Source organism: Polypterus senegalus, chromosome 5, assembly GCF_016835505.1.
Source record: "Polypterus senegalus isolate Bchr_013 chromosome 5, ASM1683550v1, whole genome shotgun sequence".
Lineage (NCBI taxonomy): Eukaryota > Metazoa > Chordata > Cladistia > Polypteriformes > Polypteridae > Polypterus > Polypterus senegalus.
In genome coordinates, this window is record NC_053158.1 from 179,932,425 (window position 1) to 179,947,908 (window position 15,484).

General features: G+C 37.3%; 1 protein-coding gene across 6 annotated transcripts in view; it reads left to right on the forward strand.

The window, feature by feature from the left end:
- Positions 1-15,484, forward strand: part of ghrhrl (growth hormone releasing hormone receptor, like) — a 144,291-nt gene that overhangs the window by 83,967 nt on the left and 44,840 nt on the right. For all 6 annotated transcript variants that reach the window (XR_005633793.1, XR_005633792.1, XM_039753674.1 and 3 more), the window contains exon 5: positions 15,360-15,457. Coding sequence is in view for 4 of the 6 variants with exons in the window: in XM_039753674.1 (XP_039609608.1) it covers positions 15,360-15,457 (98 nt within the window). In the remaining 2 variants the exon portion in view is untranslated. The remainder of the gene's footprint in view (positions 1-15,359; positions 15,458-15,484) is intronic.

Genomic DNA, 15,484 nt, shown 5'->3' on the forward strand with positions numbered 1-15,484 from the left:
TGGAGATAAAAAATAAAATCTGTAGGGATTCCAGACCATTATACTGCCCAGTCCCCTCTGGACATTCTACCTAACATAAATTAATCAGTCCACTTTGTATTTAGGGTTCTCACAGAAGGATTTGATGATGATGGTCACATAGACTTCTGGCTTTTAATCTATCAATCATTGTTGGAGCATCATGATGCTTTGAGTAGGTGGAGGTGGCGCAGGCCATCACCACAAAGAAACCGGAAAAAGAAACAGAAGAGAGAGTAGGGGTCAGTATGGATTTTAGAGCCACCATGAATAGTTATTATGATGAATTGAACATACAGAGTATCAGGTTTAAATTAAATTAAGTTAAATTAAAGTTATAAAAAGGCCATGTTAAAGTAATATGTTTTAAGCAGTTTTTTAAAGTGCTCCACTGTATCAGCCTGGCGAATTCCTATTGGCAGGCTATTCCAGATTTTAGGTGCATAGCAGCAGAAGGCCGCCTCCCCACTTTTTAAGCTTTGTTCTTGGAATTCTAAGGAGACACTCATTTGAGGTTACGATTTGGAATATAAGGTGTCAGACATTCCGATATATAAGATGGAGCGAGATTATTGAAGGCTTTATAAACCATAAGCAGAATTTTAAAGTCAATCCTGAATGACACAGGTAACCAGTGTAGTGACAATAAAACTAAAAAATGTGTTTGGATTTTCTTTTCCTAGTTAGGATTCTAGCAGCTGCATTCTGCACTTGTTGCAACCGAATTATGTCTTTTTTTGGGGTAGTCCTGAGAGGAGTGCGTTACAGTAATCTAGTCGACTGAAAACAAATGCGTGAACTAATTTCTCAGCATCTTTCAAAGATATAAGAGGTCTAAATTTTGCTATGTTTCTTAAGTGAAAAAATGCTATCCTAGTGATCTGATTAATATGCGTAAAGGAGAATTTAAAACAATAAGGCATATAAAAACATGTAGACATTATCATTTATAACACACATAAACACAGAAAGAATATAGCAGGTAACCACTACCCAGATATCCCCATTTAGATTACTGAATCTTGTAGCATTATGTTTGTTAAACTGATGTGCACTTACCAATTGCCAGGTTCAGCAACTAACTTTTTAGGAAATGTTTAGAAAACGTTCTGTCGAAGGTTTAGATGAACTAAACCCACTGTTCTCCACTGTAGCTGTGGGAGCCATATCCTTTGCGATGTGGTAGGAAATGGCGTCAGTTATTTCTTCCATCTTCTTTTTTTTTTTTTTTTTTACCTGTGTCCTGTTCGGCTGTGAAGCAATCAGAATTGATGTCTGAATGCTAGCGACTAGCCTTACAGTTTTCATCTCAGGTGGAGCGTTGTAGCTTCTGCTAAAGTCACGCTGATACCAAAACTTTATTAGAAATATTTTCAGATGATTTTAAGATTCGAACCGGACAGATAAAGAAAAAGAAGAGAGGAAAGGAAGAGGTGGAGGTAAAGGGGGAAGGGGGGGATTTCGTATAGAATAAACAATAAATGAACCAGAATCCGCTTCTAGACCTGCAGGAAGAGAGGGGGGGACACACAAAAACACCACAAAACAAAAACATTGCTGCATCAGCTACATGAAGATATATAAAAGTAAAAATGTTTGCTGACAATCGCACATTAATAATTATTAAGGCATTTAAGGCCAACCACAGCCTTAGGTCATGTGCTGAAGATGTCCAAGTCATACTTATGAAAGCACCATGTGAGCACCTGTGTGCGTGCACGCGCTTGTATGTGTAAGGTTTCTCTATAGAAGCGTCCAATAGTGAGTGTGAAGGGCCATGGACCTGCCCCCAAAAACGTGCGGAAGATGGAGGGAGTTCCAAGCCCAGAGATCCAGAGGTCACCCCAGAGCATCTTCTTGAATCCTGCTTGTATTGTTTAACATTTGTAAATGCTTGTGTTATCGACAGTTGCATCATGGAGGAACTTGTTGCTGGCCACTTGTCAGCCTCCGTCTTTTTTTGATCCATGCACTGTTCATATTCAATTATATGATTGTCCTCCAAATGTTGGAACAGATTGATGGTATTACCTTTGGTCGCTGAAAATATTTTCCCACAGTGTTTACATTAAACATCTTTTTGTTCTGTGTCATCTACACTGAAACCAAAACGTGTCCAAACAATGGACACAGCAATTTTCTTTGGTAAGAGTTGCTCATTGTTTGAGTTCTCCTCATTGTTGCTTCCCTGTCGCAGACTGGACAGGGTGGAGTCACATGACAACATACACACGATAGTATATTTTTTAAGGGAACTGTACATCAGCACACACTGGGGAAAGTATTAACAGAATAAAAAAAAATACTAAGAGAATTATAAAAACAAAATAACCGACATGAGCAAAATTATACAGGTTCTAAATATCGGTTTAGATTAATTTTCAATTAATTGCCCAGCACTAATTCAAGTGGGACATAATTTTTTAATTTCTTCACATAGCACATTACATGTGATAGTTGGGAGACAGGATTGCAGGCAAGTATTCCTTAGTTTTTAGAAGTGATGGCAACAGCATATCTTTGTTTGAAAAATTGTTAGTGCCATGTTCTGTACCAAGGCTATGTGCATGATCCATAATGTTATTAATCCTTCATTTTCCTTCACTCTGGTAAGGAAGTCTGAAATTACATTCATGCAAGAAGCTGTAATAACTGCAAGTTTGTCCAGAGGTTTAGTTTAATTTTGTATTAATCTTCTTATTTATAAGTATCTCTATTTCCCTAGATAAAAGTAGGCACTTTTGCAGTTTGTGTTCTGCTTTCGCACAGATATAGATATGTTTACATATAAATAAAAAAAAAACATTATTCCAAATCTTATATTTGGTAACAAGTACAGGTTTATTCTTGGTAACAGGTGCTTATGAAAATCAATTTGTTAAAAATTATTGGTTGGTATTAAAAGAGCAGGCAAGACAACAAATGAACATCTGTATAACAAGAGGCATAAACAAATATGTTAGGTATCATAGGTTATCATTGCTCAAATTCAACAACAACAACAATGTTTATTTATATAGCACATTTTCATACAAAAAGTAGCTCAAAGTGCTTTAGATACTGAAGAAAAGAAAAATAAAAGACAAAATAAGAAATTAAAATAAGACATTAGTTGACATAGAAAAGGAGTAAGGTTCTGGCCAGGGTGGACAGAAAAAACAGAAAAAAAACTCCAGACGGTTGGAGAAAAAAAAAAAAATCTGCAGGGGTTCCAGGCCACAGGACTGCCCAGTCCCCTCTGGGCATTCTACCTAACATAAATGAAATCATTTTTATTTCGCTTATTCTGATGAGAGTCCTAGTAAAAACATACTGTACTTGGCTGACCATTCCACTGTATTATCTGGGAATTCTTCCAACCTTCCTTACAGAATTCCTGGACACTTCCAGTACAGTTAATAGATATCATCTCTCCAGTGGGTTGTGGGACTCCCATTGGGTCTTTTCCCAATAGAATGTGTCTTGAATACCTTTTCATGATGGTGCCAAGGGTGCATTCTAATAAAATATCCATAAAACCTCAACAGGCCACTCCTTATTCATCTAATATCACTCAGGACCTAACCTTATGAAGTAGAGTGAGCCATTCAGTCATGCAGTCTAGCACATGAACCTTGTTTTGGCTGCTTGTATTAGCAATCTTATTCTTGTGATCATAGGTGAGGATGGGAATGTAGACTAACTACAGTAGCAAATCAAAACCCTTGTCTGCAGACAATATACCAGTTCATTAGCCAATCGCATCATCATCATCTCTTTGCTCCTTCACAATGGGCAGGAGCTCACCACTTAGCTGAACAGAGAAAGCCATTCTAAAATTCATTCATTCATTCAAGCCATTCTTTCAGCTGAAAATCTTCAAACTGAGTCCTTACGATCAAAGTCTGATGAGGCCAAGCAGACTACATCTTCTCCATCCAACAGAAACCAATCCTTGGTTACCTGCACTGGATACTCTCCAATTCTTTGTTGTGCCCAACACCCACATTGAGAGGACTCGGTTTCACACCAAGCGTCCAAGCAAAACCATGGAATGCAACAGTGGTCCAAGAAACCTCTTACTTTTGAACAGAGGTGGGAAGTAAAGAGTTACATTTACTCCGTTACATTTACTTGAGTAACTTTTAAAAAAAATGTACTTCTAATAGTAGTTTACTGCACCATACTTTTTACTTTTACTTGAGTGCATTTGTGAAGAAGAAACGCTACTGTTACTCCGCTACATTGGGCAACACTCAACTCGTTACTTTTTTCCATTTATACATTATATTTTTGCCAGAGAGAAGTCACCAGTGGATCTACTGCATGACTGTTTCACCAATCCGACTTTGCAACAATAATCACATGACTCCGTTTCACCAGTCAGACGTAGCCATGCAGTCACATGACCACACACAAACTCCCGGCATCTGCAGCCTGCGAGAGACTTTTTGGTCATGTGGGGCTTTTGTTCACTGCTAAATGGTCACAGCTTCACTACAAGAACCTTGAGAAGCTTAACAATTACTTCACTGAGTGAAGAACAAGCACATTTTAACCAAACATGCACATGCAGTCATGGTAAAGTGAGACATCTTGTACGTGCACAAGCTGCCTTGTTCTAGTGTAATTTTCTATCAATTGTGCTATTTGGAGGGCAAGTGTGTGACGATCCCGGTCCCATACAGACTCCCTCTTCCCACAATAGAGTCTGCTGAACCCACACCGTCGATAGTTATGAACGAGATGAGACCTGACATATGAGGATAATTCACTGATGAGGCCAGAGGATGGTGGAAAAAGTGCTCAAGTGCTTTTATTAAAAACCAGTCAAAACAAAAGTAAAATCAACAAAAGTGTCAATGGTGCAGTGTTCTAAAAACAGTACATATACAGTATAAATCCATAAAAATCATTGTGAAAAGTAAGGATTAAAAAATTAGTAAATAAATCAATTAAAATCCGAGGTTAAAATGCAGACTAACTCCTCTTGATCTCAGACCACCTCCTTCTCATTCTCCTGGCTCACCCATTGCTCGCGTAGCCGGCGGAGACTCAGCAGCCACGAGCTCCTTTTGGCCGACATCTGTCTTGGCTCTTTTCTTTTCTCCTTTTCTTTGATTCCCCCTTCTTTTTTTGTGCTGACCCACATATATACACTCCTATCTCCGTGGGCCTTAATCACACGGCACAGGAAGTCAATGAAGCAATTGAGAATACTCGCTCCAACTACCTTATTAACTCCCTGCGGTCATGCAGTTGTGCCCACGGAGAGTGACGCGGCTTTATGGATTTGAAACTGGCCTTTTTTTTTTGAAGCCGCGGACCCGCTACACCACAAAGTGAATATACAGTATTACAGTGTACAGTATATCTTGTCACTGTAAATAGTTTGCACTGTTCAAACATACATGTTACCTACTGTAAGTATTGGCTTCAAAAGCCTTGTTGTGAAAAACTGAGATTTGGAACTTGGTGTTATTTGTGCATCTTTATTTTGTTAAGATGTTATTTATTTTTACCCATTTTTTTATTTTATTATTTGGAAATAGCAGAATTTGCACATTATTTTATATTTTGTCTGTCTTATTAAAACATTTCTAAAAAATAAATAATTTATTATGTTCAAACAGTTACTCAGTACTTGAGTAGTCTTTTCACCAAATACTTTTTTACTTTTACTTTTTGGATGACTACTTTTTACTTCTACTTGAGTAATATTTTTTTGAAGTAACACTACTCTACTTGAGTACAATTTTTGGCTACTCTACCCACCTCTGCTTTTGAATTACCCATTCCCCCCACTGGATACTATGGGGTAGATGGTCAAATTTACAATGTATATATAGAAAGGATATTCATACATCTGTGAAGGAGTTTAGAGTTGGTCTGTCGTTGCATGACTAGGAAGAAATGTGTGTAAATGTGTGAATGGTTGCTCATTGACAAGTGTAACACATGTTAAGAAAACTTTCTGTAAATCACGTTGCTCTCCTAATTGTGCGCACTGTTAATACTCAAAACGTTTACTAGCCGGTAAAAGTCAATGAGCAACCATTCAAAATGCTAGCACTCTAAAAATTGCCAGACTTGGTGTTAGTAAATGAAATCACCAATTGTTAGCTGTTTCACAGTAAGTAACAACAATAACATTCATAAAAGAACTGCTACATCAATTAGCAAAGTTTGCAAAGCTTGTATTTTTACCGGAAAGATGCGACTCAGTTTTTCTGCAATCATGTCCTCGTCCCAGAGTGTCACTCTTTTACTGTTCCGAAAAACAACGTAATGGTCAATCCTCCGCTGATGTCATGCAGTGTAACTTCAAGGCCGTCAATCGATGTGTTGTGAGGAGGACTGTTCACACGTGTCGTCAGAAATCGCGCAGAAGTAGTACCTTCAGTTTCAGACAACAAAAATGCTGTTGTTTTTGAGCTATAACACTTTCATTATTTGAATCACAAATAAACCCAGAAAAGTATGTGTAATTTTAAGTTTATGACTGCTATTTGTTACCACATAATTAAAAAATACCTAATTTTCTTTCATGTTATTCTTTAATCAAAAATCAAAATCTGAAAACTCCTTTCATTTTTTTGCATTTTTGCTTCTAAAATGAAATTTCAAATACCAAAAGTACAAGGACCCAATACAAACAAAAGTATAGAATGGTGTACAAAAAAAAAACCAACAGATTTCAATTTTGACCTTAATTGAAATATTTAATTGTTTTTAAAAGCTTTTATTTCTGATGCTTTAATCAATTTTAATACAGACTGTTCAACAAAAAGAAAACAAGAAAAAACAAAAGAATATTTTATTTAAGGTCAAAATTTAGTTTTTAAATATTGTATTGTTTTTTTCTTAGTCTGATCCCATTTTTTATAAAATTGAAAACCGTTTATGGTCTTACCACTATTTGTAAATGAAGTCCATGTGCCAATCCTTCTCCACAAAAATTTCCGTCACTTTCTTGTAAAAGTCCTCCTTATTTTCCTTTAGTCTTAATCTTCCATTTTGGGAGTCAGTTGGAATAAAAAATAAAAATAAATGGGCCGCTGCAGTGCGCTTGGCTTTCTGATATCGCTAACTTATAGAGTGTCTGCGTAAAAGAACAGCAGCAACATGTACCTGTTGGGTTCACATCTGCCCCCCTTCAGTGTGGCAGAGTACTGTCTGCCTCACTTTGTGCCTTTTCACTGTAGTTTTGTAGCCGATCAGCAAGACTAAATATGTATGTTACACACATTCATTAAAGCTATTAGCCAGACTGTGGAAAGTAAGTGTATAATAAACGTGTTTGTACACATTATATTGGAGACATACAGAAAGACAGCAACAGGCACGCGCCAATTGCATGCATCAGCCTAGTGTGTGAGGGATGGCACAGTCTGAGGTGAGGTGAGTCTTGTCGCTGCCGCACCTCACTTTTCTCCCCAATATTTAAACAGGAATTTGACTATTGCGATTTTGTTTATAAAAATGATCAAAATTATTGGAATCATACAGAAAACAAATTTATAGCACAGACCAGTGGACACATTTATTTGCTCTGCCTCACCTGCCTCCCCTGAAAGGACGTCTCTGAAAAGGAGAGCTTTGTTCCAGAAGTCAAACCAATTTTCTTAAAATCTGTAGTGGTGATGCCTTCCCTACTTTTTTATAAGAAAACTGGCCCTCAGACTGGTCAAAATGAAACACAGCTTACACCTAAACATGACTCTAATTGCTTTTTAAGGCCAATATTACTTTACAGGCAAATTTAACATAATTTTTAAAATGAATAGAAGTAATGTTTAGTTCATACTATGGAAAAATATACAATTAAAAGTGGAAGAAATAATATATGCAGATAAAAACACCACTAAGCAATCTGTCTAATATCTCTACTTTAGGTAATGTTTTAGTTATAAAAATATACTAATTATAAATCTAATTATCTTTTTGATTTTTATAACAGTCTGAAAATTCACATATTCCATAATAATCAAGAGTTCAATATTCAACTGCTGCTACAGATTTCATTGAAGCTGCCTGTCAATGAGTTATCTTATGAAGTGGGTACTGTTGAGACCCAGGCTTTTAATGACATTTGTTTATAGCCATCTGATCCAATCAACCAGCTTGAAATAAGCCCTTTTCAGAATAAAATCGTAAACACTTTAATTAGTCCTATTGGTAAAGATAAAGTAACTGAAAAAAACAAAAACAATGTTTTTTTCATTCTTTTATAAGTGTCTATTAACTCTGCATTACATATTTAGGCTCTATTGACCACTGAAGTTGCTCCAAATATTTTCTGTAAAGAGTAATCACTGGTAATGTATTCCCACTGGTTCTTAAATAATGAAAATGACATTAAAAAATAAAATCTGTTTTTTGATAATTTAGAAAACATGTTTAGTTAGTTGTTCATATTGCACCATATGACCAAAAGTGTATATGGGCCTGACCATCCAACCTATGTGAGCTTGTTGAATATCCCATTCAGAAACCATGGACATTATTGGCGGTGGCACCCCACATATATATAACAGTATGTGCTAGTCTGGGAAGATTGTGGAGTGTGTGTGTGGGAATATGTGTCCATTCAGGCAAAATAACATTTATGAGGTCAGGTACTGAAGTTGGACAAGAAGATCTGGCTCTCAATCGGCACTCCCATTAATCTCATCTTGTTCAGTGGGCTAGAGGTTAGACCTGGATTTGTGTACAGGTGCATAGTAGTACTGGAACAGAAAAAGGCCTTCCTGAAACTTGCCACAAAGTTGGAAGATCCTCTAAAATGTCTTTGTATGCTGTAGCATTAAAATAACCCTTCACTGAATGCAAGGGGCTGAGCCCAAACCCTGAAAAACAGCTCCAGACTATTAACCTGCTTTCATACAACTTTACAAGTGGGTAGTATATGTAGTCCAGAATGTATTGTTCTCCTGGTATCTGCCTAAACCAGATTCATTCATCAGTCAGACTGGAAGATAGTGAAGTATAACTCATCACTCCTGAGAACACATTTCTGCTTTTCCAGAGACTAATGGCGACATGCTTCTGAAACACCATCCCACACTTGGCATTGCACATAGTGATCTTAGGCTTGCATGCAGCTGCTCAGTCATTGAAACCCATTTCATTAAGCTCCCAACATGCGGTTCTTGTACTGATTTTACTTCTAAAGGCAGTTTGGATGTCTGTTGTGAGTGATGCAACAGAGGATATTCAATTTTGACACGCTTTGTGCTTCAGCACTTGGGAGTGAGAGTGTGTGTTCTACCACTTCATGGCCGAGTTCTTGCTCGTAGATGCTTTTACTTCTTGATAATAGCATTTGCAGTTGACCGAGGCATATCAAATAAAGCAGATGTTTCATGTACCTACTTGTGGTAAAGGTGACATCCTATAGCAGTGCCATGTTTAAAGTTACTGAACTCTTCAGTACGACCCATTCTACTTCCAATTGTTGTCAATGGAAATTGCATGGCAATGTATTTGATTTTATAAGCCTCTTAACAATGGATATGGCTGAAACACCTGAACTTAATTACTTTGGTGGTGTCCACGTTGTTTAGCTATATTGTTTATTTGTTTGTTATATATTATGATAATGTTGTGAATTTAAATACACCATTTGCATCTAGTTAAAGCAAAAAACCTAATATGGTAGGATATATGATGTTTCTAGATCGAAAAAAGGCTATATAGATAATGCATATGTGAACATTTCTATTATTGTTTTCACAATTTTATTGGAAACTAGCAAAATACCCGCGCTTCACAGCGGTGAAGTACTGCCTTAAAATTTTTATTATGAATAAAATTAAACCTTTTTAAACTGAGGGAAATATGCCAATAATTATTTGTTAAGGATCTCTTTGTATACCACATTGTCAGTTCGGCCCTCCGGTTGTAATATGACCAAGCTGTGCGCTGAGCTTACTCTTGATCATACAACGTACAGTTGGCCATGTGAAAAGTAATCTTGTCTCAAATCTCACAGCCTGGATTGCCGCTGTCATAATCGGTTTGAGTTTCATGGTTTGTTTCAATTACGACAGTTGTCGTAATTATGACTTGTGTTGAAGTGACATTCAGCATCTGTCAAGCATTGTAAGCATACAACCAGTTTCATCGATAACTTCACATCCAGCTTTTGAGAGTTTAAACATTCATAAACATCAAAGTGTCCACTACTGAAATCGTCACTTGTGAATCGAAGATGTTTAAGAGGCATTGGCGGTTGTTGAAAGGTGTAAAATATTTGGCCATTTCGGTACACTTGAAACTGACAACCGAACAATTCAGCGGCAGCCATCAACTCACATGCAGAACCATAGATGAAGGGCATAAGCATTTCACTCTTATAGTGTTCCTGCGTAGTATAATTATCTCCTGTACTGTCATCAGTCCACACCTTGAACCTGTCCCAGTCATTCAATACATAAGACACAATGTTCCTCCGGATATCAAGAGTGAGCCTAATATGGCCGAGAATGGAAAAGGCAGGTGCCTTTCCAGGGCATGGAAACCACTCAGTAAGTAACAGTTCTTTGATCAATGGTGATCACCTCGATAGACATGTTAATGGGGGTACGGTTGGAACAATAAAGGAAATGGGTACCTGAACAATGCATAGTAAGTCTAAAATACCTACACAATAACTATAATCGTAATAAACGAACAATAAAACAGCGGGGAAGCCGTGGATTAAATAAAAAGGCTGTAGTTATCAGCGGGGAGACGTGAATCCCGTGGCAAAGCAAGGAAGGGAATGTAGAGACCGGAGTGACAGACGGCCTTATATAGGCAGGCAGCCAACAACGTGGAAGACATTGGGATGGGGGACCCAACGCCGCCTCACACGGTGACCGAGCTGCAGGCTATGGACGTATATATGTACTTAAGTAGGATTCAGTTAGCGTTGGGAACCCGCGTACCAAATTTCTTGAAGATGGGCCCATAAGTAACAAAGACCATTGGAAAGTTCAAAATGGGGGCCGACAGTGGTGTCATACCACTGAAATAAGTACGTACATTGGTTTCGGTTAGCGCAGGGAAGCCACCTACCAAATTTTGTGAAGATGGGGCCATAAATAAGAAAGTTCAACATGGCGGACATTGTCGACCGTTATGACCGTTACATGTAGAATTTCAAAATGAAACCTGCTTAACTTTTGTAAGTAAGCTGTAAGGAATTAGCCTGCCAAATTTCAGCCTTCTACCTACACGGGAAGTTGGAGAATTAGTGATGAGTGAGTGAGTGAGTCAATGAGGGCTTTGCATTTTATTGGTATAGATAGAGTTTTGCTTAAAAGTTTGTGAACCCTTTAGAATTTTCTATATTTCTGAATAAATATGACTTAAAACATCATCAGATTTTCACTCAAGTCCTAAAAGTAGATAAAGAGAAACCAGTTAAACAAATGAGACAAAAATATTATACTTGGTCATTTATTTATTGAGGAAAATGATCAAATATTACATATTTGTGAGAGGCAAAAGTATTTGAACCTCTAGGTTTAGCAGTTAGTTTGAAGGTGAAATTAGAGTCAAGTGTTTTCAATCAATAAGATGACAATCAGGTGTGAGTGGGCACCCTGTGTTATTTAAAGAACAGGGATCTATCAAAGTCTGCTCTTCACAACAGATGTTTGTGGAAGTGTATCATGGCTAGAACAAAGGAGATTTCTGAGGACCTCAAAAAAAGAGTTGTTGATGCTTATCAGGCTGGAAAAGGTTACAAAACCATCTCCAAAGAGTTTGGACTCCACCAATCCACAGTCAGACAGATTGTGTACAAATGGAGGAATATCAAGACCATTGTCACCCTCCCCAGGAGTGGCCAACCAACAAAGATCACTCCAAGAGCAAGGCGTGTAATAGTCAGCACAAAGGACCCCAGGGTAACTTCTAAGCAACTGAAGGCCTCTCTCACATTGGCTAATGTTCATGTTCATGAGTCCACCATCAGGAGAACACTGAACAACAATGGTGTTCATGGCAGGATTGCAAGGAGAAAGCCACTGCTCTCCAAAAAAAAAATTGCTGCTTATCTGCAGTTTGCTAAAGATCACGTGGACAAACCAGAAGGCTATTGGAAGAATATTTTGTGGACGGATGAGACCAAAATAGAACCTTTTGGTTTAAATGAAAAGCGTTATGTTTGGAGAAAGGAAAACACTGCATTCCAGCATAAGAACCTTATCCCCTCTGTGAAACATGGTGGTGGTAGTAGTATCATGGTTTAGGCCTGTTTTGCTGCATCTGGGCCAGGACGGCTTGCCTTTATTGATGGAACAATGAATTCTGAATTATATTAGAGAATTCTAAAGAAATTAGAATATCTACAGTGGTGTGAAAAACTATTTGCCCCTTCCTGATTTCTTATTCTTTTGCATGTTTGTCACACAAAATGTTTCTGATCATCAAACACATTTAACCATTAGTCAAATATAACACAAGTAAACACAAAATGCAGTTTTTAAATGATGGTTTTTATTATTTAGGGAGAAAAAAAAAATCCAAACCTACATGGCCCTGTGTGAAAAAGTAATTGCCCCCTGAACCTAATAACTGGTTGGGCCACCCTTAGCAGCAATAACTGCAATCAAGCGTTTGCGATAACTTGCAATGAGTCTTTTACAGCGCTCTGGAGGAATTTTGGCCCACTCATCTTTGCAGAATTGTTGTAATTCAGCTTTATTTGAGGGTTTTCTAGCATGAACCACCTTTTTAAGGTCATGCCATAGCATCTCAATTGGATTCAAGTCAGGACTTTGACTAGGCCACACCAAAGTCTTCATTTTGTTTTTCTTCTGCCATTCAGAGGTGGATTTGCTGGTGTGTTTTGGGTCATTGTCCTGTTGCAGCACCCAAGATCGCTTCAGCTTGAGTTGACGAACAGATGGCCGGACATTCTCCTTCAGGATTTTTTGGTAGACAGTAGAATTCATAATTTCATCTATCACAGCAAGCCTTCCAGGTCCTGAAGCAGCAAAACAACCCCAGACCATCACACTACCACCACCATATTTTACTGTTGGTATGATGTTCTTTTTCTGAAATGCTGTGTTCCTTTTACGCCAGATGTAACGGGACATTTGCCTTCCAAAAGTTCAACTTTTGTCTCATCAGTCCACAAGGTATTTTTTTAAAAGTCTTGGCAATCATTGAGATGTTTCTTAGCAAAATTGAGACAAGCCCTAATGTTCTTTTTGCTTAACAGTGGTTTGCGTCTTGGAAATCTGCCATGCAGGCCGTTTTTGCCCAGTCTCTTTCTTATGGTGGAGTCGTGAACACTGACCTTAATTGAGGCAAGTGAGGCCTGCAGTTCTTTAGATGTTGTCCTGGGGTCTTTTGTGACCTCTCGGATGAGTCGTCTCTGCGCTCTTGGGGTAATTTTGGTCGGCCGACCACTCCTGGGAAGGTTCACCACTGTTCCATGTTTTTGCCATTTGGTCCCAAAGCTTTAGAAATGGCTTTATAACCTTTACCAGACTGATAGATCTCAATTACTTCTGTTCTCATTTGTTCCTGAATTTCTTTGGATCTTGGCATAATGTCTAGCTTTTGAGGTGCTTTTGGTCTAAGTGATTTCTTGATTGAAACAGGTGTGGCAGTAATCAGGCCTGGGGGTGGCTACGGAAATTGAACTCAGGTGTGATACACCACAGTTAGGTTATTTTTTAACAAGGGGCAATTACTTTTCACACAGGGCCATGTAGGTTTGGATTTTTTTTCTCCCTAAATAATAAAAAACATCATTTAAAAACTGCATTTTGTGTTTACTTGTGTTATATTTGACTAATGGTTAAATGTGTTTGATGATCAGAAACATTTTGTGTGACAAACATGCAAAAGAATAAGAAATCAGGAAGGGGGCAAATAGTTTTTCACACCACTGTAGATATCTGGATATCTGTCCATGAACTGAATCTCAAGAGAAGTTGGGTCATGCAGCAAGACAATGACCCTAAGCACACAAGTCGTTCTAACAAAGAATGGTTATAGAAAAATAAAGTTAATGTTTTGGAATGGCCAAGTCAAAGTCCTGACCTTAATCCAATCGAAATGTTGTGGAAGGACCTGAAGCGAGCAGTTAATGTGAAGAAACCTACCAACATCCCAGAGTTGAAGTTGTTCTGTATGTAGGGATGGGCTAAAATTCCTCTTAGCCGGTGTGCAGGAATGATCAAAAGTTACCAGAAGTGTTTAGTTGCAGTTATTGCTGCAAAGGGGGTCACACCAGATACTGAAAACAAAGGTTCACATACTTTTGCCACTCACAAATATGTAATATTCGATCATTTTCCTTAATAAATAAATGACCAAGTATAATATTTTTGTCTCATTTGTTTAACTGGTTTCTTGTTATCTACTTTTAGGACTTGAGTGAAAATCTCATGATGTTTTAAGCCATATTTATGCAGAAATATAGAAAATTCTAAAGGGTTCACAAACTTTCAAGCACAACTGTAGGCCATATTAATATGAAAATGTCACTAGTTTCTAAGAGAAAATACAAGCAAGAATTTTAATGTGTTGTTTATACCTTACAATGAGCTTAGACTTGAACAGTTCAAAAGCTCATTTTGTTTAAGAGGTTTTCTAACATGTTTTTTGGAAAATGACAAACAATAATAAATGATACATGAAGTAAACAGCAGATGTGTGATTTGTTAAATTACATATTTTTCAGGCAATATTTCCTGAATGAGGTTCAGAGAATTTAAATATTGTATTTATAATAATAACAGCAGTGCAATTTAATAATGTGCCTTGTAGATAGTCACCTTTTGTTACTCAGCAACAAAAAGATATTCTTCTTGAATTTAAAAAACGTAAGGTGTTGTGATTGCCTGTTGTCACTATATCAATTAAATAAAACATTTTATTTATTTAATATGCTGTAGCTAAGGACTATACTTAGAAAAAAGACACCATTCCTTTAATGAAAGTGTAATATTTTACTCAGTCAGTAGTTTTCTGAAACATTATTCCCGTTTTTATGTCTTCATGGCTTTATTAACTTCATTGTTTTGATAGGTTAAAATAACAGGAGAAAAACTTAAAAAAATTAAGAGGTAGATGAGTTTTATGAGATTATAAACATGTATAAATTTCCAAACTCAGTATATAATTACTTGTATAAAATTTAAGACGTTATCCTTTACAATCCATACGGATTAGCAGGCAATGCAAGACTAAGAGCGTTTTTTAGTCATGGGGTCATATTTTAAACCACTGACCCATCAGGCAGGAAAAAGATATACTGTATATTGAAAGGATGAACAGATTATATGTTGCAGCCTTTTGTAAAACACATACTGTATATATGAATGGTATTAATCTTTTATTTTGTATTTCAGGGTTCTTACTTTGCCACGATGAAGACAATCTACTCTATAGGATATGGCACGTCAATTGTTTCACTCACAATTGCTGTTGCCATTTTGCTTACCTTTCGGTATGTTTTGCTTTTGTTAAAGACATA